Source organism: Calliopsis andreniformis, chromosome 12 (genome assembly GCF_051401765.1).
Source record: "Calliopsis andreniformis isolate RMS-2024a chromosome 12, iyCalAndr_principal, whole genome shotgun sequence".
NCBI classification, from domain to species: Eukaryota; Metazoa; Arthropoda; class Insecta; order Hymenoptera; family Andrenidae; genus Calliopsis; species Calliopsis andreniformis.
Window position 1 is genome coordinate 825,667 of NC_135073.1, and position 19,313 is coordinate 844,979.

The 19,313-nt window shown below is 29.0% G+C and overlaps 3 protein-coding genes across 16 annotated transcripts in view; 2 read left to right on the forward strand and 1 right to left on the reverse strand.

Annotated features, from left to right (window-relative positions):
• The window catches only part of LOC143186325 (uncharacterized), a 451,287-nt gene extending 445,255 nt beyond the window's left edge, over positions 1-6,032 (forward strand). For 9 of the 11 annotated variants that reach the window (XM_076389911.1, XM_076389909.1, XM_076389913.1 and 6 more), the window contains 3 exons: positions 552-686; positions 1,604-1,873; positions 4,601-6,032. In XM_076389911.1, coding sequence (XP_076246026.1) covers positions 552-686; positions 1,604-1,729 — 261 coding nt within the window. In that variant the 3' untranslated portion in view covers positions 1,730-1,873; positions 4,601-6,032. The remainder of the gene's footprint in view (positions 1-551; positions 687-1,603; positions 1,874-4,600) is intronic. The other 2 variants (XM_076389907.1, XM_076389912.1) reach the window with 2 other exon arrangements.
• A 2,692-nt stretch (positions 6,033-8,724) lies between these two features.
• Positions 8,725-13,001, reverse strand: LOC143186327 (putative peptidyl-tRNA hydrolase PTRHD1). Of its 4 annotated transcripts, none has more exons than XM_076389922.1 (3): positions 12,937-13,001; positions 9,152-9,373; positions 8,725-9,071 (listed from the first exon to the last, which is right to left on the reverse strand). In XM_076389922.1, exons 2-3 carry the CDS (start codon positions 9,335-9,337, stop codon positions 8,898-8,900), a joined length of 360 nt encoding a protein of 119 aa, XP_076246037.1. In that variant the 5' UTR covers positions 9,338-9,373; positions 12,937-13,001; the 3' UTR covers positions 8,725-8,897. The 4 variants fall into 4 exon arrangements, with proteins under 4 accessions (XP_076246037.1, XP_076246034.1, XP_076246035.1 ...); XM_076389919.1 differs by lacking the exon at positions 12,937-13,001 and adding an exon at positions 12,636-12,824; XM_076389920.1 differs by lacking the exon at positions 12,937-13,001 and adding an exon at positions 12,446-12,545.
• A 590-nt stretch (positions 13,002-13,591) lies between these two features.
• On the forward strand, positions 13,592-17,511 carry Prx2 (Peroxiredoxin 2). Its single transcript, XM_076389082.1, has 4 exons — positions 13,592-13,727; positions 16,572-16,720; positions 16,804-17,112; positions 17,193-17,511. Exons 2-4 carry the CDS (start codon positions 16,587-16,589, stop codon positions 17,335-17,337), a joined length of 588 nt encoding a protein of 195 aa, XP_076245197.1. The 5' UTR covers positions 13,592-13,727; positions 16,572-16,586; the 3' UTR covers positions 17,338-17,511.
• The last annotated feature ends 1,802 nt before the right edge of the window (positions 17,512-19,313 follow it).

Genomic DNA, 19,313 nt, shown 5'->3' on the forward strand with positions numbered 1-19,313 from the left:
CACGGGCAGTATTCGATGAGGAGTATGAATCGAAACTAAACAAGACAATGCAATTAATAACTGTTACGTAGAAGTGATTAAGGTTGGTGTTTGAGATGCATCATCCACTACTGAAAATTGAAAGTTATATTCATAAAATTCTCAACAGTTCATTAGTAATAAATCTTATCTAAATAATAACGCTAAATTTTCAATAACAATCGAAATAAAAACAAACTAAGATAACTCTATGTTGTTCCAATATAATAGTTTGTCATTGATCCGAGACGAACTGTGCATTGTAATAGTATCTTCCTGAATCCGCCTAAGTGCTAGCAATTCTAAAGTATATGATCAAGTTAAACAAGTGAATTCCAAATATTTGATTAATCGAACAAGAATTTGTTGACGCCTTTGTTGGACGTTTATGCTCAATTGCGTATTCTGCACAATTCAATATTATATTATTGCATAGAGGGGTTTTTTCTAGTGCCTGGCCTTTTTTGCACGTTCGCGAAAACGTTTATCTGTGCGACATTCACATTCTAAAACATCTTTGTATATGAATACAGGGGCCACCAGGCAAACGAGGCAGAAAAGGTGACAAGGGTGACAAAGGAGATCAGGGTATACCAGGACTCGATGCGCCTTGTCCATTAGGTGCCGATGGTCTTCCACTAGCAGGGTGCGGTTGGAGACCCCCTCAGGTATTTCTTCTGATATCTGTCACGTCTGATTGAATCCTCTTCATCTATGATAATAAAAGAAACGCACTGCGTTTTTTTAAATCATTTTCTTTTTTCCTTTTTTGAGTTGAACATTTCCGAAATATTTTAACTACAGAAATACAATTTAATTCGTAATCTACGTCTACCCATTAATATTAATCCACGAATGACCAGCTAATAATATAATAATACCTTTTAAGCACAGAACTATTGTCTTGTACATGCAAAAGTTTTATGGGGTGACGTTGTTTTGAATAAAGATCAAATAAAAAGTTATAGATTAAATGCAATGCCAAGGAGGACCATTTAAGTAGAAGTACTTAAATATCTTCACTGTTTATAGCAAAGTGAAAAAGTTGTTTAATACGAAATAGAAAGTGATAAGAAATTCCATTCGAGTCTGTTTGTTTGAGATTGAGATTCAATTTAGGAATATATGCATACTTTTCATGAACAGCATAGATGTTAATAATAATGATAAAATAGAAACTATAGTGAATGAAAATATAGAATTGGTATGATAGTAATAGTTCTTCAGAATTAATAAGAATCCCTTGGCGATAACTTTTCCTTTGACCATAATTGTATAAAACATTGAATCTTTGGTCTTTAGAAACTTTAGTATTCAAAATACCTAAAGATGAAATAATCCAAGTGGTACATTATAGAATATTCAATTTGTTAGTTTATCTTGAATAAGAGTACATAACAAAATACTGGATATCACTTACAAAAAATATTGATAAATAGTTATAAATATATGCAGATATTTAAGTAATCCAGAATGCTGTTTAAATGAGATCCTGTAAGCTGAACAATGTAATACATGATAAAAGCGAAAAAACTGTAAGAACTAAGCAGGTGCAACGAACGCTTGGATTCTCGTCTATGCTTAGCAGGACATCACTAGTACCTCGATACCAGTTGTCGAAGGTCCTGAACCTGCAGAAACGGACTATGATGGACAGGAAGAGGAATACGAAGAGTATCCGGACCAGAACGAAAATCTAGCCGAACAATAATGTGCTCATTGTGCGCTGCCCTAATCACCAACTACTATTACTACCACTACCACTACTACCACCACCACTACCAACTACCAAACCACCACCGCCATCGCCCTCATCACTCGTCTCACTTTGTTCTCCTAAACTAACGTGGTCCTGGTAATTGCAAATCCCGTAGTTATACTAACGTTGTTTGCATGTAGAATCAACCATCATGATATGCTTATGATAAGCAAAAATATTTTAGAAAAATGCTTTCTAGCTGTACTACTTCATTCCTTCTCGATTCCTCTACTTTATAAACCCATTTGTATGCAATATCAATCAAATTCTACGTTATAGCTCGTTTGCTTGCAAGTCTTACATAATTCGAGAAAGTGCTGTTTTCAATTCGGGGAAAATACTTCGTTATACGTATTTTATATTTAAGCCGTTCATTTACCAAATCGATTAACTCCACAAAACAAAAAGATTTATATTTATTTTAATTATAAAAAGCTAAGAATCAATAAAATGTTTTGACAATCACATTAAAAAAAATTCAAACAATGAAGTTAATCACTTTGGCTTATGAACGGCTCATTTATCTTTCTCGACTTGACTGCAGATGTTTATGCGTTTATTCCACAATATAAATGTCCAAAAAAGTACAAAAGTCACATTAAAAACGGACAACACATTTGAAGAATGAAACAAATCTTAACTTAACTTTTACATATTTTGTCATACAGAAGTTATGTTTATGATAATATAAGTTTGTATAAACTTCCGCAGTCTATTCATGATCGTAGTGTAAACGTTTCTTTTTTTAATTTCGTACAAATGGATCTATTCAATGTGAATGGCTGAAAAACAGATTGAAATAATTTTCAGTTTGATTATTAAAATTGACGTTTAGTTCACGTAAATATATTGATTTAAAGTTTTTAATGTTTCTTGTAACTATTTTACAGTAAAATTACGTTTGATTTTAGATGTGTAGCTTATGAAACTGAGAAAACAAATGAATAAAAGCAAAAAAATAACATATTTTAGAAATTCTTTAATTTTTACTAAATAGCTTAAAGAAACATTTCTTTGTACATACATATACAAATTTGTTTAGATTGTTTTCGTTAACACTGAATTTAATTTTACGTGTAACAATACAAATATCGAAAAAACTAACAATACAAGATGATATTTCGTATTACTTTTAGAAGAAATGTTAAAGTGATGCTCAACAACGTAGGCCGGTGAAGACCACCTTTTCTCTTCTCATGCTCATGCTTGTCATCTCTCCACCTTGCTGTACAAACGCGTACGTTGCGACCTTCACCAGCTGACGTCGTTGCTAATTCCGACTTTAGTGTGATGAACAAAAGATTGATGAGAAAATTCCATTTGCTGAAAAAGAATAAATGTACAAAATATTTTATACGTACAGGGTGTCCCGTTTCATGTGAGACCTGTTTCAGATATGAATTCTACACACGAAAACAACAAAAGAAGTTTGTCTAAACATACGCCCTATTCGACTTTATTTTTGAGTTATGGCAAATTTCTTTCTAACTCCTTATATCCACTTACCTTCACAACATGTATTCAAAACGACCTTGCACCTAAACGTAAGCCTGAAAAGACCTAGTATTATTGAATGTCTTACTGTTTCAATTTGTCAGGTATTGTTTGAATTTCGCAAAAGTCCTATACAATTCTTTGGCGTAGTATTTCGACACTATCACTGGGTGTTTTGTATACAATATATTTTATATAACTCAAAAAATAATAATTCTTTAAATTTAAGTCGGGTGAACGGACAAGTCAGGCAATAGGACCTCCACGACCTGTTCATTTATTTGGAAATCTTTCATTCAATAATTGCCTCGCAATTCGACTAAAATGTAAAATGTAAAAATTAACTGGGACGTCTGTTAACAGTGTATTCAACTTTGTACATAAAAAGTTAGCATAGGATTCTCTTGTTAATTGTCCAGAGAGAAAAAAAGTCTAATTAAATAATCGCTTAGTATTTCTGCTCATACATTTAAACTAAACCGTTACTAGTGTTTCGAGAGGATAATAACATGTGGGATTTATGTACGAGTACGACTAGAAGAATTGAAATTTCTTTTCCGAAAGGAACCACAGTTACAAAGGCGTTCACGTTCTTTGAAACGTTTTCTGATTAGGTAAATGCCCTCTACGAAAATGCTCTGCATGCAGAGGTTTTGCTTCGGCGCTATTATGCTGAGCAAGCCTATAGCATGATAAGTGCATTTTAGTCATCTCTTGATTCGAGTAACTTTCCATTTTCAATAATCTAACACTTAGTGTTACTGTTCTCTAATAACTCATATATGATATTAAATGTGAGAGAAAATGTTTACCAAATACAAAGTTCAACCAGATATTGAATTCTGTTTGTAAATAGTAAGATAAACATAGCTCATCTACTAATATCTTCTGAAAGAATTATTCTAATACAGAATTCGTCATAAGTTAAAAATAAGATCGAATAGGACATATGTTTATATCAACTTTTTTTTGTTTTCGTGTCTAGGATTCATCCCTGAAGCGAGTCCCACATGAGACGGGACACCCTGTATAGAATAATATTGATCTTAACATCTCCAAAAGTACACTGTCTCATGCTTGTTCGCTTGTTTATTTGCACGGCAATATAACTTTTATGATCGCTGGTTTTTCAATAAACAAATGCATATATGAAATTAAATGTTTACGATAGAAATATCAGTTTGAATACAGAATCATCGCATTTGTACATTTTGAAGTAATGAAATTCTCGTTTTCTGAACGTTATCTAAATCTTTCAGGCTTGCTTTTTAAAATTGTCCAATATTTCTTGTAAATACTATTTAAGACATGATTACCTCATGTTTTCAGAGAAGAAGCAATATCCTTCGTGAATGGTTGGATGAGGAAGAAGACGCAGAAGAAGAAGGGCAGTGATACAGTTAAGGAAGAGAGCGCATATTTTCAAGAACCCCCCTGTGTAAACTCTATCGTGAAAGTATGATTCATCTAATTTAATGTGAAAAGAACCGAGTTATTTAAGAAAAGGAATATATATGTATATTTTACATATATATATTTTTCTCGCATATACATATAGTATGCTAATCATCTTGCCATCGAGTGTTGTAAATAAGTGTACTTACAGTGTTTAGCGTCCGCAAATAGTGCGTGTACATAAATATTTAGAGCTTATTACAGCAATTGCGGCTAGAACAATATCAACATAATTTTACTGGCAATATGTCCATAAACATAAATGTTAATAAGTTATAAGTTACTTTGTTTCTATGGAAAGTAAAAGTAACATCCGAATTATCAAAGAATCATTCGCACAATATAATGCGTGATAACAGATGTGAAAGAATAAGTAATTGATTCGTTTACCAACATTATTGGATAAACGATTGGGTGATGTTTGTCAGTTTGAAAGTGATCGCTCTCTATGAAGCCTAAACATATACATACATATGTATCTACAGACGTTCAGTTGTATCTGTACACTTGTTGCATGGATATGTATGCTTTATAAAATCGTAAAATGGAAAAGTTGTAAGCAATGAATATGTAAATTGAAGTATGTAACATTGAAATGCCAGCTATCGTAATATTTTGAAGTATCAATCGCCATAATACATCTTTTTTAAAGATCAAATACTTCTTAGCTGGCAATGAATTCATGAAAAATACATTAACAAAGGCTACAGTTTCAAAGATATTATTACCTTTAGCATATATTCATATAAATTTTAATTGATTTTACTTTTCTGTATTAATTTATTTTTTGTCAAAGATGCCACCCAATGCATCTAAATATATATAATATAAATTATATTATATATTTATAAATGACCATGTTGTCGTTTTAATTACATATCGTATTTTTAAGACTTTTAAACTTAGGTTATATTATCTTCAAGAAGTTAAATTTGCAACTTACTAAAGCTTGTATGCAGCAACTTCGAATCTTTATTTTGGAACTTCCAAGAAAAAAGTGATAGAATAGAATTTGCTGTACTGAAAAACAGCTGGAACTTATTTTCCTAGTGTGTATTATTTCTGTGAACGATGCATATACGTGTACCTGTGTAATTTTGTTGCCTTTGGCACACCTCATAATGTGCACACATTTTTGCACGATTGCAAGAGACAATTTTTATACAAGTATCAGTTAATAACACATATCTTTACGCAATTTTCATCTACGTGAATAATAATACTAGCCATAAAATAAAGAAATAACGTGTACACATTGTCAATATTACCAGGTATTGTAAAATAAATTATAAGTGTATATCTGGAATATCTTACCGTTTTCACATTAGCGTACAATAAATCCCAAGTTGTAATTATTTATATAAAATGACGGAATATTCTTAAAAATAAAGAAAAAAAATAAGGAGGGTCAAAGTTGATTTATTATTTCATGTATCAGTATTGTTTCGTAACTCTCAGACGGCGAATTCTGGGTCAAAAGTGACCCTGAGTCCGCTGTCTGAGGGTTAAATACGTGTATACAAGGTGTTCACAATAATTTATACCAGCATTTTTTTCGTAAACAGTAAACATTAAAAAAGATGGAAGAGGAGAAAGTCATAGTATGTTTTACTGGCAACGTGATAACGTATCTCAATTTTTTGTATTTCCAATATTCTTCAGGAAACAAAGGCGGCCTTCATTTTTTTAAATGGAATGCTACATATTTTTTATATCATTCAGGATTATATAAGATCAGAAATAAAAGAAATAAATGTAACATCTCGTAATATTGTATTTGTTAATATGTTGTATCGATAAGTATTCATAAGAGGTCGAAACTTAAATGCCGCAAATCTCAGGAAACTATGTTGCACTTTCTTTATCAGCTGTTTATGTTTGACCTAATCTGGTGAAAATCACAGAAGCATACTCCAGTCGTGACCCAACAAAATTAGAATATACTAATCTGATACAGTAAATACTTTTAAAGTCAGAAGTACGTTGTTTTACAAAATCAAGGCATTTATAAGCCTTAGAACCTTTTCTCCCATGTCGGATAGAAGTGTCCGGTGTCAAATACCCGGTAATGAGGTGTATAAAACAGTATGAGAGCGTTCACACTTATGTTCGGCGACAGGAGACCGGATAGCACCTCGACAAGCCTCCGGTACCGGACGTTGGACATCTGACGTCAAACACGTCGAAGTATACAAATTTCAATGCGAGCGTTAACACGATATTTATCCGTCAGCTATACAGCAGTAGAGATAGCAGTTTGTATTGTAGGCATACCGTGTATTTTGTACGTTTGCATGTGTAAGTATTGGAAAAAAAAGTAATGTCAACAAAGAGAATAAATTAATCTGTGACGATTACTACAGATACACTTTTCGTTTAAGTGACCGGACCGGGTCAGAAAACGTGTGAAAATCAAAATATCCGGCATCGGGTGGCCGATGCCAGATATGTGTGACAATATTATAGATGTGAGAAGAAACATTTATTAGAGATGTACACCTAGCTCCCAAGTTGCGTACTTCCGATATTAAGGATAAAGACTAGTTGCACAATTTGTAATCAGAAAGAATAGAACAAGAATTACGACTAGATCTCATAAATTTACATTTGTCAATGTTAAAATACATTGATGCAACACCAATGTGCTCAATGTTATAGACATCAAGCTGCAGCTCAAAGCAATCCTGTACGTTGAGTATTATCTTGAGTATCTTATAATCATCTGCAAAAAGTAAGTAGTGACTACATTGGAGACAGCTCGGTAGATAATTAATGTAAGTAATATGAAAAGTAAGAGCCCCAGACAGGAGCCTTGAGACACACCTGATGTTACCTTTATTGGGTATGAATAAAAATCTCTTATACTAACAGTTTGTGTACGACCAGAAAGATAAGCAGCAATTCAAAATAAAAAGGGATCTCTAACACCTAAGACGAAAAGTTTAACTATCAATATGGAGAAGTGTCTTTTTAAAGTCAGTAAAATGGTATCCAGCTGATTATGCTAATCAAAGGCCTCAGAGACAAAATTGCAATATACAAATATATTAAAAACTATGGAAAGCATCAGCATAAAGCTATATTGCTCTTTACAGCTGGTCTGAGAATATTCGCAATTAGGCTCACAAAAAGCATGGGATTCACATCTATAATATAAGCAAACCTACAATTCCTCATATCTAAAGTTTCCAATTTTGAAAACAGGGGAAATTACTTTTATTAGAAATATTCCCAATACTAATATTTAAACTAGATAAGTGAGTAGTGTGACTGAACATTCTATATGAAGAGAGAATCAAAGATAATCTTCATACTTATTGCTTGTATTCTACGATGGACATGTTTCTTTTCCTTAAAAATTTGAATGAGCTGCGAAAAAAATCATCTTGTAAGATTGTGGTCTACGTACGTAGACAATGAAAAAAGTTTATATGTACATACCTATGTCTGAAAACGCTTAGCTTTTTAGTTATACGCTGTTTTATATTGCATACAGTAAGGAATATATGACACACATAATAATTCCTCATTTTAATGTGTAGATACACATTCACATCTGTATAAATAATTTTCTTTTTTGTGTGATAATAGTATGCGCGGAGAGAAATATACAATGATTGCATCGATACAGTAGTGAGTGTAGCGTTCATCAAATTCATAAAATTATTAGTTTTACAGTTAAATATACATATACATGTACAGGGTATCTCAGAACTGATGGTATAAGTTGGAAAGGTAATAATTCTATCTGAAAAAATAAGTCGAAAATATAAAATAAAATTTGTTGATATCGTACTTCATTTTCGAAAAAGCAGAATGTAGAATCACCTCCTGCCCGCGTGTACCACTAGTTCTGGAATATCCTGTATACACCTAGATATATACTTAGAAACAAAACGTAAATTACTTATTATATTGTACACTTTTAACCAAAAAGCAACAGAGAATAAAACAAAATGCCAGGTAAATCGAATATGAAATAATGTAAATTGAAAGAATACAAATCAGAGTATTAATATATTTCAGTTAATAAACAGTAGTTTAATAATAATAATAATCATTATTTACAAATATTTGTTGAAGTCTATAATATTGTTCTTATTATTGATGGACCAATAAAAAATCAGGAAAAGAAAATTAATACTCTTATAATTTAATAACGTTATGTTTATCACAATTTAAGTAGCTTATATTTCTTAAAATATGACTGCACTTTATTTTTGGGATAAGGTTTTGTTGCTAAACATGTTGGAATGTTTTCCGGTTGTTCAATCCATAGTTTATGATGAATATCTTCAGCTTTCAATTTCAAAGATAAAGTATTTAAAATATTTTCATCTGGAATCTATTTAATAGTGCTTATAAGTATAAAATTTTGTACAAAATAGTATAATTCAATTCAATTCAATTTGTGGGAACACTTACTTCAAGAACAACTTTGTGCATAGCATCTAAATCTGCTAGGTAGGCTTGAGTGTTCTTATCATTATAAAAAAGATGTATAGCAGCAGTAGAAGCATGACATGCTTGAGCTATAACTGCACCTATGGGCCATTCCATTGTTTTCAGAAGGTCTCCACGTATTGCAATGTACTGTATCATTTCACTCATTGTAACTACACAAATTGACCTGATCGCTTTAGAATACTGTAAAATTTGAAACAATTTGACTACAGTAACACATTTAACAAATTATTTACTACAATCTTTTAATTTCATGTACATCAAACTTAGTATGTTTTCATTGTACATACATACGTACTTATATCAATGAGTATGCATAAATATATAGTAATAGAAATTAAAAATTCATCTAAATAAGAGTAAATCTATATAAGGATAGGGAATTACGTCATTAATGCTTAAAAGATAGAAAATATTTCTTATAACAAAGTGATATAGTAAAAATATAAAATAAATAAAGAATACATACCCCCATACAGTAATTGACCCTTTTCCTAAAAAAGTAGTAAATGTAATAGGTACTAAAGTATAAAACTATAAAAGTGGTACATGTATTAGTTATTACATTTACTACTTTTTTAGAAAAAGGGTCAATCATTGTATAGATGTCAACAACTGTATACATTACCCAATCTAGTTTTATTCCCATTTTAATTCTCAATCATTATTATAATAAAATATTGTAATTGGAATGAATTCAATTTTTTTACTAACAATTTACTTTAAAAAATATCATGATTTTACAACAAAGTTGTAAGACAAATTTTTTGGACTTTTGAACATTAACAATGTTTGTAAATACATACACATATGCATATAAATACTCAAACATCTAATACCTTCTAAAATCCCTTTATCAAACATTGCTTCAAGTAATTTTTCAAAATATAATTATAAACAATAAATATTTGAAAGAACAAATTATATGCACTGCAATTCTTCAATTAAAAATTAAAAATTAATGCAAAATGTACTTACATATTTACATATAATAAAGTATATTGGAAATAAAATTAATACATGTATAAACTTCAATGCATTTCTGCAATAATGTAATAATACCTACTTTATTTTTATTTCTATGTTGTATTTTATTACGAAATAATTTATATTTAATAGTACATACTTATACTCACACAGTCAGTAATATTACATAAATTAATAACGAAATTTTAAATACTTTCTAAATCAAAATATCACATCGAAAAAATTTACAAGAACAATATAAGAAATATATATTTACAATGAAAGAGGAACATAGTAATAGATAAGTGAACCACTAAAGAATCCTTGAAAAGAATAAGTTCTTTGAACTTTTGCTAGTAAAGACGATACACAACTCAAGATATACACTGAACTTTTTTAAAATGCTACTCTAATTACTTTGCATCAAACATTTGTATTCTGTGCCAATACGTGCAAACTCGTATTGAAGTAAACGTACAGGATACAAAAGATAGGATGTTTGATCATTTTGAATATTTCACATAATATAATGAAATATGTGTACATTTTACACACCCTATGTATTAGATATGTCCTTAGAGATGAGCATAATATATCTTAAGTTTGAATTTCATGCACGGAAACAGTTAAAGAAAATAATGCAAAAATGTATTGATTTTAATCAGACAAAATGATAGGACGTTACTCAAAAAATGTAATTGTTTAAAACATATATTTTATTGAACACTATATTAATATTTAATGAGACCACATTTTTGTTGTACATATAATAAACGCTTAAGAATTGACTTCTACAACTTTTACATTTTTGTTTTAAGAGGCTCCCGTTTTTAATAATACTGTCTTTTAATTCTTTGACATCTTTGTATTGTTTTCCATTCGCATATACAGTTCTTGACAAGTCTGCAGAAATATTTTCAATAATATTGATACCAGGCCATTCCAAAACTGTCACATTTTTAGAACTGAGAAATATTTTAACTGTCTTTGCAGTGTGTATTGCAGCATTATTTTACTGGAAACTGTAATCATTACCTGCAATTTGGATCGTGTGCTTACTTAATTGATCTTCTAATAGTTCTATAGACTTTTAACTGTTTATATGGTCTGATAAAAAGTTGATATCAGTTTTTCCATGATAGCCAATACCGATCCATATCATAGCACTACTTCCATTCCTTTGTCGATGACTCAAATATTATTCTTCTTTTCTTGGGTCATGAAAATAGTAACTATAGCCATCAGGACCATCAAAATCAAATTTCTTTTCATCACTAAAAACCACACACTTCCACTTCTTTTTCTATAGAACATGATCTCAAGCAAACTTTAAACGGTCTTCCTTATGTTGCTTTCTTAATGGGTCTTCTCAATTTTTTGCATTTCATATGATTACGTTGTTGTAAAATACATCATACAGTTCGAATGGTAGCTCGAACTCCCACTTCTTCAATGATTTGTTTTGCTCTTCCTATATAATTTGAAACAACGCGTAGTATAGCCTGTCTGTTACGTTCTGTTGTTGTATGAGATCTGCTCTTTGTTCTCTTTTTTCCATAGATTTTCAGATTTTTTAAAAGATTATAAACGACTTCAATTTAATAATGTCACAATTGTGATGTTCAATTTAATAACGTCACAGAAGTGACTGCAATAATAAAATACAATCGATTTTGCTTCTGTTTAATTGTTTTCCATGACCCATTTGGCAATATCTTAAGAATTAACTATACCAGTAATGTAGATAAATGACAAATTAACGTGTTCATTTCTAGTCATTGCTGAGAAACAGCTGCTGAAGAACACAATAATGGAAAATATGTCATATGTTCTATCCTTTTGACTGAGTAAGGTCAGCTCATGTTTATATTTTTTTTTTCTAATTTCATTTGTGTATAATATACGCATTTAAGATTTACTATGCTTAATTTAGAGGGCATTTTCAATATATAGAATGTGTAGAATGTACATACACTTCATTATATTATGCGAAACATTAAAAAATATCAAACATCCTATCATTTTGTCCAGCACTATCTAAATAAATGACAATTGTTCGACATGAAGCATTTGTTCCAAAAATATGCTTTAATGTATACAATGTTTTTATAACTTGTAAAATGTATGTAGTAGTGGGCTAAAAGGTTAATTTAAGATATAGAGTAAATGTACCAATTACTGTGCCCGTTAAGGTTAACTATCCCAGTTTTTGTTAAATTAAACGGTATTGCTTCATTTTTTCATATTTCTCGACATATTTATATTAAATTCAACATTTTGCTTACTTACAAAAATTTTGTCGTAACTAAAATATTAAAAACACTTCAAATATTAATTAAAATACAAAAAGTTCATACACCAATTACAGCCAAGTATGAAAATACACGAAACAAATACTGTATATAAATTACTGTCTAATTATCGGGTTTGTAATGTTTTAAAAGAGTAAACATGTAATGTTTTCAATTTGAATACTTACATAACTTTAAGATTCGAATTCATGAAAAAACAACAAAAATATTTTCAATGAATAGTACTACATTTTGTTACATGTGAAAATAAAAGGAGGGCACAGTATTCCGCTCCTACACAATAATTGGTACTTTAGTACTCTTATCCTATATATGCCTTTATAATATTTTTTAATTATTTAATAGAAGCAATTATGTGTTGAAAATTTTGTTTACACTCAGTTTAATTTTCTTGGTTATTACATTTATACAGGGTGATCAGTTTAACTCAAAACCTTCTAATGGGCGTTGATAACACTTAATACTAACAGTATTTAGAATAAATGCTGCTAACACTCGGAGTGGATCCAGATAAACTAATCACCCTATATATTTCAAAAAATATAAAAATAAAACAAGATTGTAACTAAATTTTGAAAATATGTTTTCTTTTGATTACAAATTACATACATATGTACAAAAAAATATGTATAATACTCATTACGAGGATGCAATTGTGTAGCTTGCAATTACACTAAAATACTAATATCTAGAGATTTTTTATTAGATGCGTTTGTAAATTCATAGGGTACATGTCCAACATTATATTATTACTTTATAATTTAAATAAATTAATTTCGTTTGTTTAGTTTATGTCGTTCTTTTTGATGCTGTAGTTCTTTTAAATAAACTATTCGGTATCTAATATATATAATCTAGTTAATTATCAATATTGGTTAGTCATACTGACTTTAAAAGCGAAAGTTGTACGTACATACATATGTATGTATGCAAACATACTAACATTTACATTGTATAGAACTAATAAAGATAAATATTACATGGGTACACACATATTATATTTTATTAAATAATGTAAATTGTTTAAACAGTTTATTAGTTATGGATAAACAACTGTTTTATAATAGGGGGCAGCACGATCTATAGATGGCGTAAGCAAAATGCTTGTCTTTCGATTATTAAATGCCAGGTAAGTTTCGCGAAGAACAGTTACCGGCAGTTACCGGTTAGACATATTCTTGTTGTCGCTTCGCTGGAGAAGAGTGGTAGTCGATACTTCCTATCGGTTAATAAACTACACCTCGTTGTACAGCAAAAAGGTATCAATTTGATAAAATTCAATTCTGTATTTATGATATATTACCCATTGTAATATGTATCTATTCCTGTAAATACATTCGCACGTTTTCAGAAATATTAGAATATTATTGTTACAACAATGGCAAATATTGGCAATAAGAATTTTACAAATTAAGAAACGCGTACAATATCATATTATCGCGTTAAACGTCATTGGTAGTTATGTAATCAACATTTTTCCACTTGACCTTTTCCCAGAATTTACTTTTTTTCTCTGTTCAGAATGTTCTCGATCATGTAAAATTCATTACGCTTTGCGCTGAACAAATGTATTTCTATGCAATGTTTCATCGTTGACGCCACTGAAACGGAAAGATTGTTTGGTGGTACGTAGGGAATTGCTGTGTTACGTTCGAAATTGCATGTACTGTTAAGGAAAAACATTTCAATATGTACGAAATATCGCGTGGTATTGTTACTTTACTTCACAAAGAACTTCCGAAACGTTTCACTTTATTAACAATTGACATATTTTTACACAGTCAGCGTTATTAATATTCATATTTTGATATACATATATATATATAGTATACATATGTAAATTAATCCTTAAAATTAAGGCGAATTCATATTGTGCACAAGAATACTGTATCATATTATAATTTTCTTTATTTAAAATTCTATAATTTTTTTTATACGTATTCTCTAATGCTTGCCAATATTACGTACACATATCCTTGATGAATCATTACAAAGCTTTGATTGTTCAGTATAGTAATCACGTTGTTCTGCGTGCCTATCATTTGATTCAGTTTCATCAAATCATTACCAGTAATTAATGGAAAAAACTGAAATTTCTGAAATCATACAATATACATGCTCATACATATTATATGTAACTGTTAGTTTGATTATAATATATTTTATGTTACGCGTATTTCATATTCAAATATATTTTCGATAGTACATAATAGTATCATATTATTAATTTTGAAGTTTACGAAAATAACACATACGAACGTGTAACAATAATGTAATTATTCCTATACAAAATATTGCTATTGTGCAGTATCTTTTGCAAATGGTTAAACTTTTTCATCAAAATATAATTTTATAACCTTTTTATAAATTGAAATTACTTTTTTTTAACAATTTTGCAAGTATAAAATTTTCATTACATTGTATTTAAAATAATAAATATAGTACATATACGTATATAAAGGGTATAAATATCGGGTATAATAATTCTATCATTGACAATATAACCGAAAAACATCCTGATTCTGCATGAAAAGCTAAACCGAAAATGTCGAACAACTTTACATTTAAAAAAAAAAAAAAAAAAACGTACTGATCACGCATGTATGTACTTACATTCACTTAAAAACATTGTCAATCTACAAATATATTTATTATTATTATTCAATTGGTAAATATGCGTTAGTACTGCATATTCTTTTGCAGAGTGTACTTAATCTTTTATGAATGACATATACTTAAAGTTAAAATATAGTTAATTTAAAATTTTTAGATATTTTCCATTCGTTTGATACTGAATATATGTGCACTACATACATATGTGTTGTGATACACATACTTTTTCCTCTGTATTTGGTTATATTGTGGATGCATTTATAATTCTGTGACCAGAATCAATTGAATTTATGAAACACAGATAAGATTGGAGCTATAAAAGAAATTAAGAATATTAATAAAAAAAATTAATCAGAATATTGTATTATAAAAATTATTAAAATATAATAAACGTACTTCTTTAAAATATTGAAGCCATTATTATTATTGTTAGTAACATAATTGTTGTTTGCCTATAATAAATTGTACAATGTTATTATTTAGCAGTGTATTTATCTGACAAACTTTTGTAGGAAACATAAAAGTGAATAAATTAAACAGTTATATGTTAGATACAATTTCAAAACATCAGTAAATTTATGAATGTTTTCAGTTGAATGCTCTTAATTTTTTTTAACTTATAATTAATAGGTAAATATACAGTATACTATCCCTAATTAGAAAAGTTACATATACTTTGAATTAATTATTTTATTTACTTTGATTCTCCAGCTAACTACATATATTGATATTAAATAAACTAAGTATTGACCCTCCAAATGGCCTTTAATTTAAGAATTAACAAAAACGTTATTCGTTCTGCTAGACACAGTAGTATAGTGTGTGTATACATTAAGTTTTTGCTACTACTTTCTAATGTTCATGCTTCAGTTTCTCAGATCCTTTTCATTCCTTAATATATTCTATGGTCTACAATAATGATCATAAGTGTAGTTTACAACTTCAAATTGAAACAAGTTTTAAGAAAAAAGTTAGGTATAAATAATTCAGTGCCCCTCTTACTTTCATATAATTGAATAATATAATTTGATTTTTTAGGTAGTTAATTTTAAAATAGTTAATACTTTTATTAGTATCATAATAGACAATATAAACATTCTATTATCCCATAAATAAAAATTATAACGTGAACTTAATATCAAAAGAACAAAGAACATTTTCTCTAGAAACTGAGTTTTGTATAAAATTTTGATAGTATAGTAAAAATTTTTGTCTACATTCTTCATGGTTAGTTATCAGCTTCCTAGTTATACTGTCAAATATGAGACATCTTGAAAGTAGAGTTATCTTATAGTTAACAAATAATATTACAATAATATCAATAATTTTCAAAGTTTATTAAAATTATTTATTCTACAAAATTATACCTAATCAATTCTATTCAATTTAAAATACATCCATTTAAAATAAATAGATTTTTGAAAATTATAATGTAAAAGTTACATTAAGTTATAATTTTAATTGTTATTTGTGAAATTTTTTTATTACAGAAATAAGAAGCAATTATGCCTGTCCCAGCAATTCAGAAACCAGCTCCTGCATTCCATGGTACTGCAGTTGTCAATGGAGAATTCAAAGAAATTTCTCTTTCTGATTACAAAGGGAAATACGTTATACTATTCTTCTATCCACTAGATTTGTAAGCACTTCTTTGTAACAGAAATATTTCATTACATATATTAAGGATTGTAGCATAATAATAAGTACTAATCTATGTTACAGCACATTTGTTTGTCCAACTGAAATTATTGCGTTTTCTGATCGTGCTCAGGAATTTGAGCAACTTGGCTGCAAAGTCATTGCAGCATCTACTGATTCTCACTTCAGCCATTTGGCATGGATAAATACACCACGTAAACAGGGTGGTCTTGGTAAAATGAATATTCCACTTCTTGCCGACAAGAGTTCTAAAATTGCACGTGACTATGGTGTACTTGATGAAGAAACAGGAATTCCATTCCGTGGTCTCTTCATTATAGATGACAAGCAAAATTTGCGTCAAGTTACTATCAATGATTTACCGGTCGGCAGGTAAGATACTTTACAAAATAATGTTTTTGTATAGTATGCTGTAACTGTGTATTGGTTAATCAGTTAATGTTGTTTCTTAGATCCGTTGACGAAACTCTACGCTTGGTGCAAGCATTCCAATTTACTGACAAAAATGGAGAAGTATGTCCAGCTGGCTGGAAACCAGGAATGAAATCTATGAAACCTGATGTTGTTGGCTCAAAAGAATATTTTAAGGATTCGTAAATGATTCAACTAAAAATACTTATATATTTTTCTTAAACTGTCATTTGTATCTCTTTTGTTATTAAATGTCAACTGTTCTTTCAAAAATGATTCCACATAGAGTAGAATTGAAAAATTAATTATATCTTGAATATGAACTTTACTTTTCCGAAATAAATTTTTTTACATATTTAAGATGTGTTTATTTATTTTAAATAGATATTCTACATTCTACCTACATACATTTAGTTCTATGTTTTATGTTCTATTATTTATAAGTATATGAAGATTGCCGCATTTTTTATCGCATAATTTCGATCTCGGCTCAGTTTTGAGAGTAGATGGTTTAAGTAGCATATGCGTTAAATTAATCATCTTTGTTCAATTATATTACAAAATATACAAAATGTACATATTTCGGCGAATATCCCTAATATAGTAAATACAATTGGAAATTAACAGCTATTAAATTTTGCAATGTATGATGACCAATGACTGTGAAAATATAATAGCCAAAACAGGTTAAGGAACTCATGAAATACTTGAAAAATTATAGTAAATGAAATAACAGTTTGCATTATACTAACTTTAATTAGAAATATAAATATTCAAGAAATTAATTTTTCTCTTTACGATGTTAAATGCGTTACAAAATACTTTTCTAGTATCTGGAAATTGTTGTATACAATGAATCATCATATTCCTGAAAAATATTTGTATCTTTACTATAAGATGTAGTGAATTGTAAATGGTAACAGTGTAATTGTTGTATTTAATGAAATCAGTCATACTTTAAAAGTAATTTAATTGCAGGATGGGGATCTTGTCACTATTTTATTATAGGACTATGTGGAATGTGTGCATTCGTCGAAGCTTGCGTTCCTCCAATTATTTTAATTGTAGTTCCACTTTTAACTTGTGATCTGAATCTAAGTACAAGTCAAGCAACCACTTTACATGCTGCATTCGCCTTTGGTATATCTACTTAAAGTATTTGTTCAACTTATAAAAAAGGGATTACAAAACATTTATTATTATCCTTTACAATTAAGTAATATAATTCTAGATCGAGTACCGTAAGTATTTAAAAAGATTTTAAATGAAAAAGAATATACACAAACATTTAAAAATATATAATTAATTAAAATGTTTTACAACAATTAAGTAACATTTGACTATTTTCCTAATCTTTCTATTATTTTTTACGAATTTAAATTTGATTATTTAAATATTAAATATTTAACAATATTTGATTATTTAAACATTTCTAATTAACTTATATGTACTGTCGTATACATTATTAACACATATTTAACAATGTCAAATATTTTATTAAAAAAGTGAATACATTTTCTTTTTTTTTATTTATATATTTTTTATGCCAAATATCTGAAGACACTATATTATAAAATTATTTATTCTCTGAATACTTGAAATGATAGTGGTTCTCCAATTATTGAACGGTTTTTTTAGGTATTATCATTTTATTAGTTCATAAGTTTCGGTAGTTACATTATAGGTTCATTTCGCGAGCAATGATTGAGGGGGAAAGCAACCCCCATTTTCTGAAACTTGTTCATGTTCCAATAATGTCTGAACAAGATGGCGAATCTTAAAGGAATGAGAGAAGGCAATTAAATTGCATGATTATTAAACTTGTCAATGTCATTGTGATCGACAAAAATTCGTAAACTGGAATATAACAAACGATCTTTTAGTTATTTTGTAGCTAAATCAAATCCACCTTAGAATGTAGGGTCTGGCGAATATAAATAATTTCTAGATTATTTTTAATTTTCAATAATTCTTAGTAAAAATTACTCCAAATAAAACATTTCGTAGTTAAATTCATTCTGTATAAAAATGATCTCTCAAAAATTAATTTCCGAATTGCAGGTCAATTATCCCACATTATCATAACGAAAATACGTAATTCCAATGTTTCATTTGCATGTATATTTTCATCTCCTTCTAATTTCATATTATTTTCTGCAATA

What these genes read in the sequence shown, in the direction of transcription:
- LOC143186327 (XM_076389922.1), bottom strand. Translation starts at nt 9,337, where the DNA reads ATGAGTGAAATGATACAGTACATTGCAATACGTGGAGACCTTCTGAAA. An exon ending in TGCACAAAGTTGTTCTTGAA is followed by an intron (nt 9,072 to 9,151) that starts GTAAGTGTTCCC and finishes ACTATTAAATAG; the next exon opens with ATTCCAGATGAAAATATTTT.
- Prx2 (XM_076389082.1), top strand. Translation starts at nt 16,587, where the DNA reads ATGCCTGTCCCAGCAATTCAGAAACCAGCTCCTGCATTCCATGGTACT. An exon ending in TTCTTCTATCCACTAGATTT is followed by an intron (nt 16,721 to 16,803) that starts GTAAGCACTTCT and finishes TCTATGTTACAG; the next exon opens with CACATTTGTTTGTCCAACTG. An exon ending in AATGATTTACCGGTCGGCAG is followed by an intron (nt 17,113 to 17,192) that starts GTAAGATACTTT and finishes GTTGTTTCTTAG; the next exon opens with ATCCGTTGACGAAACTCTAC.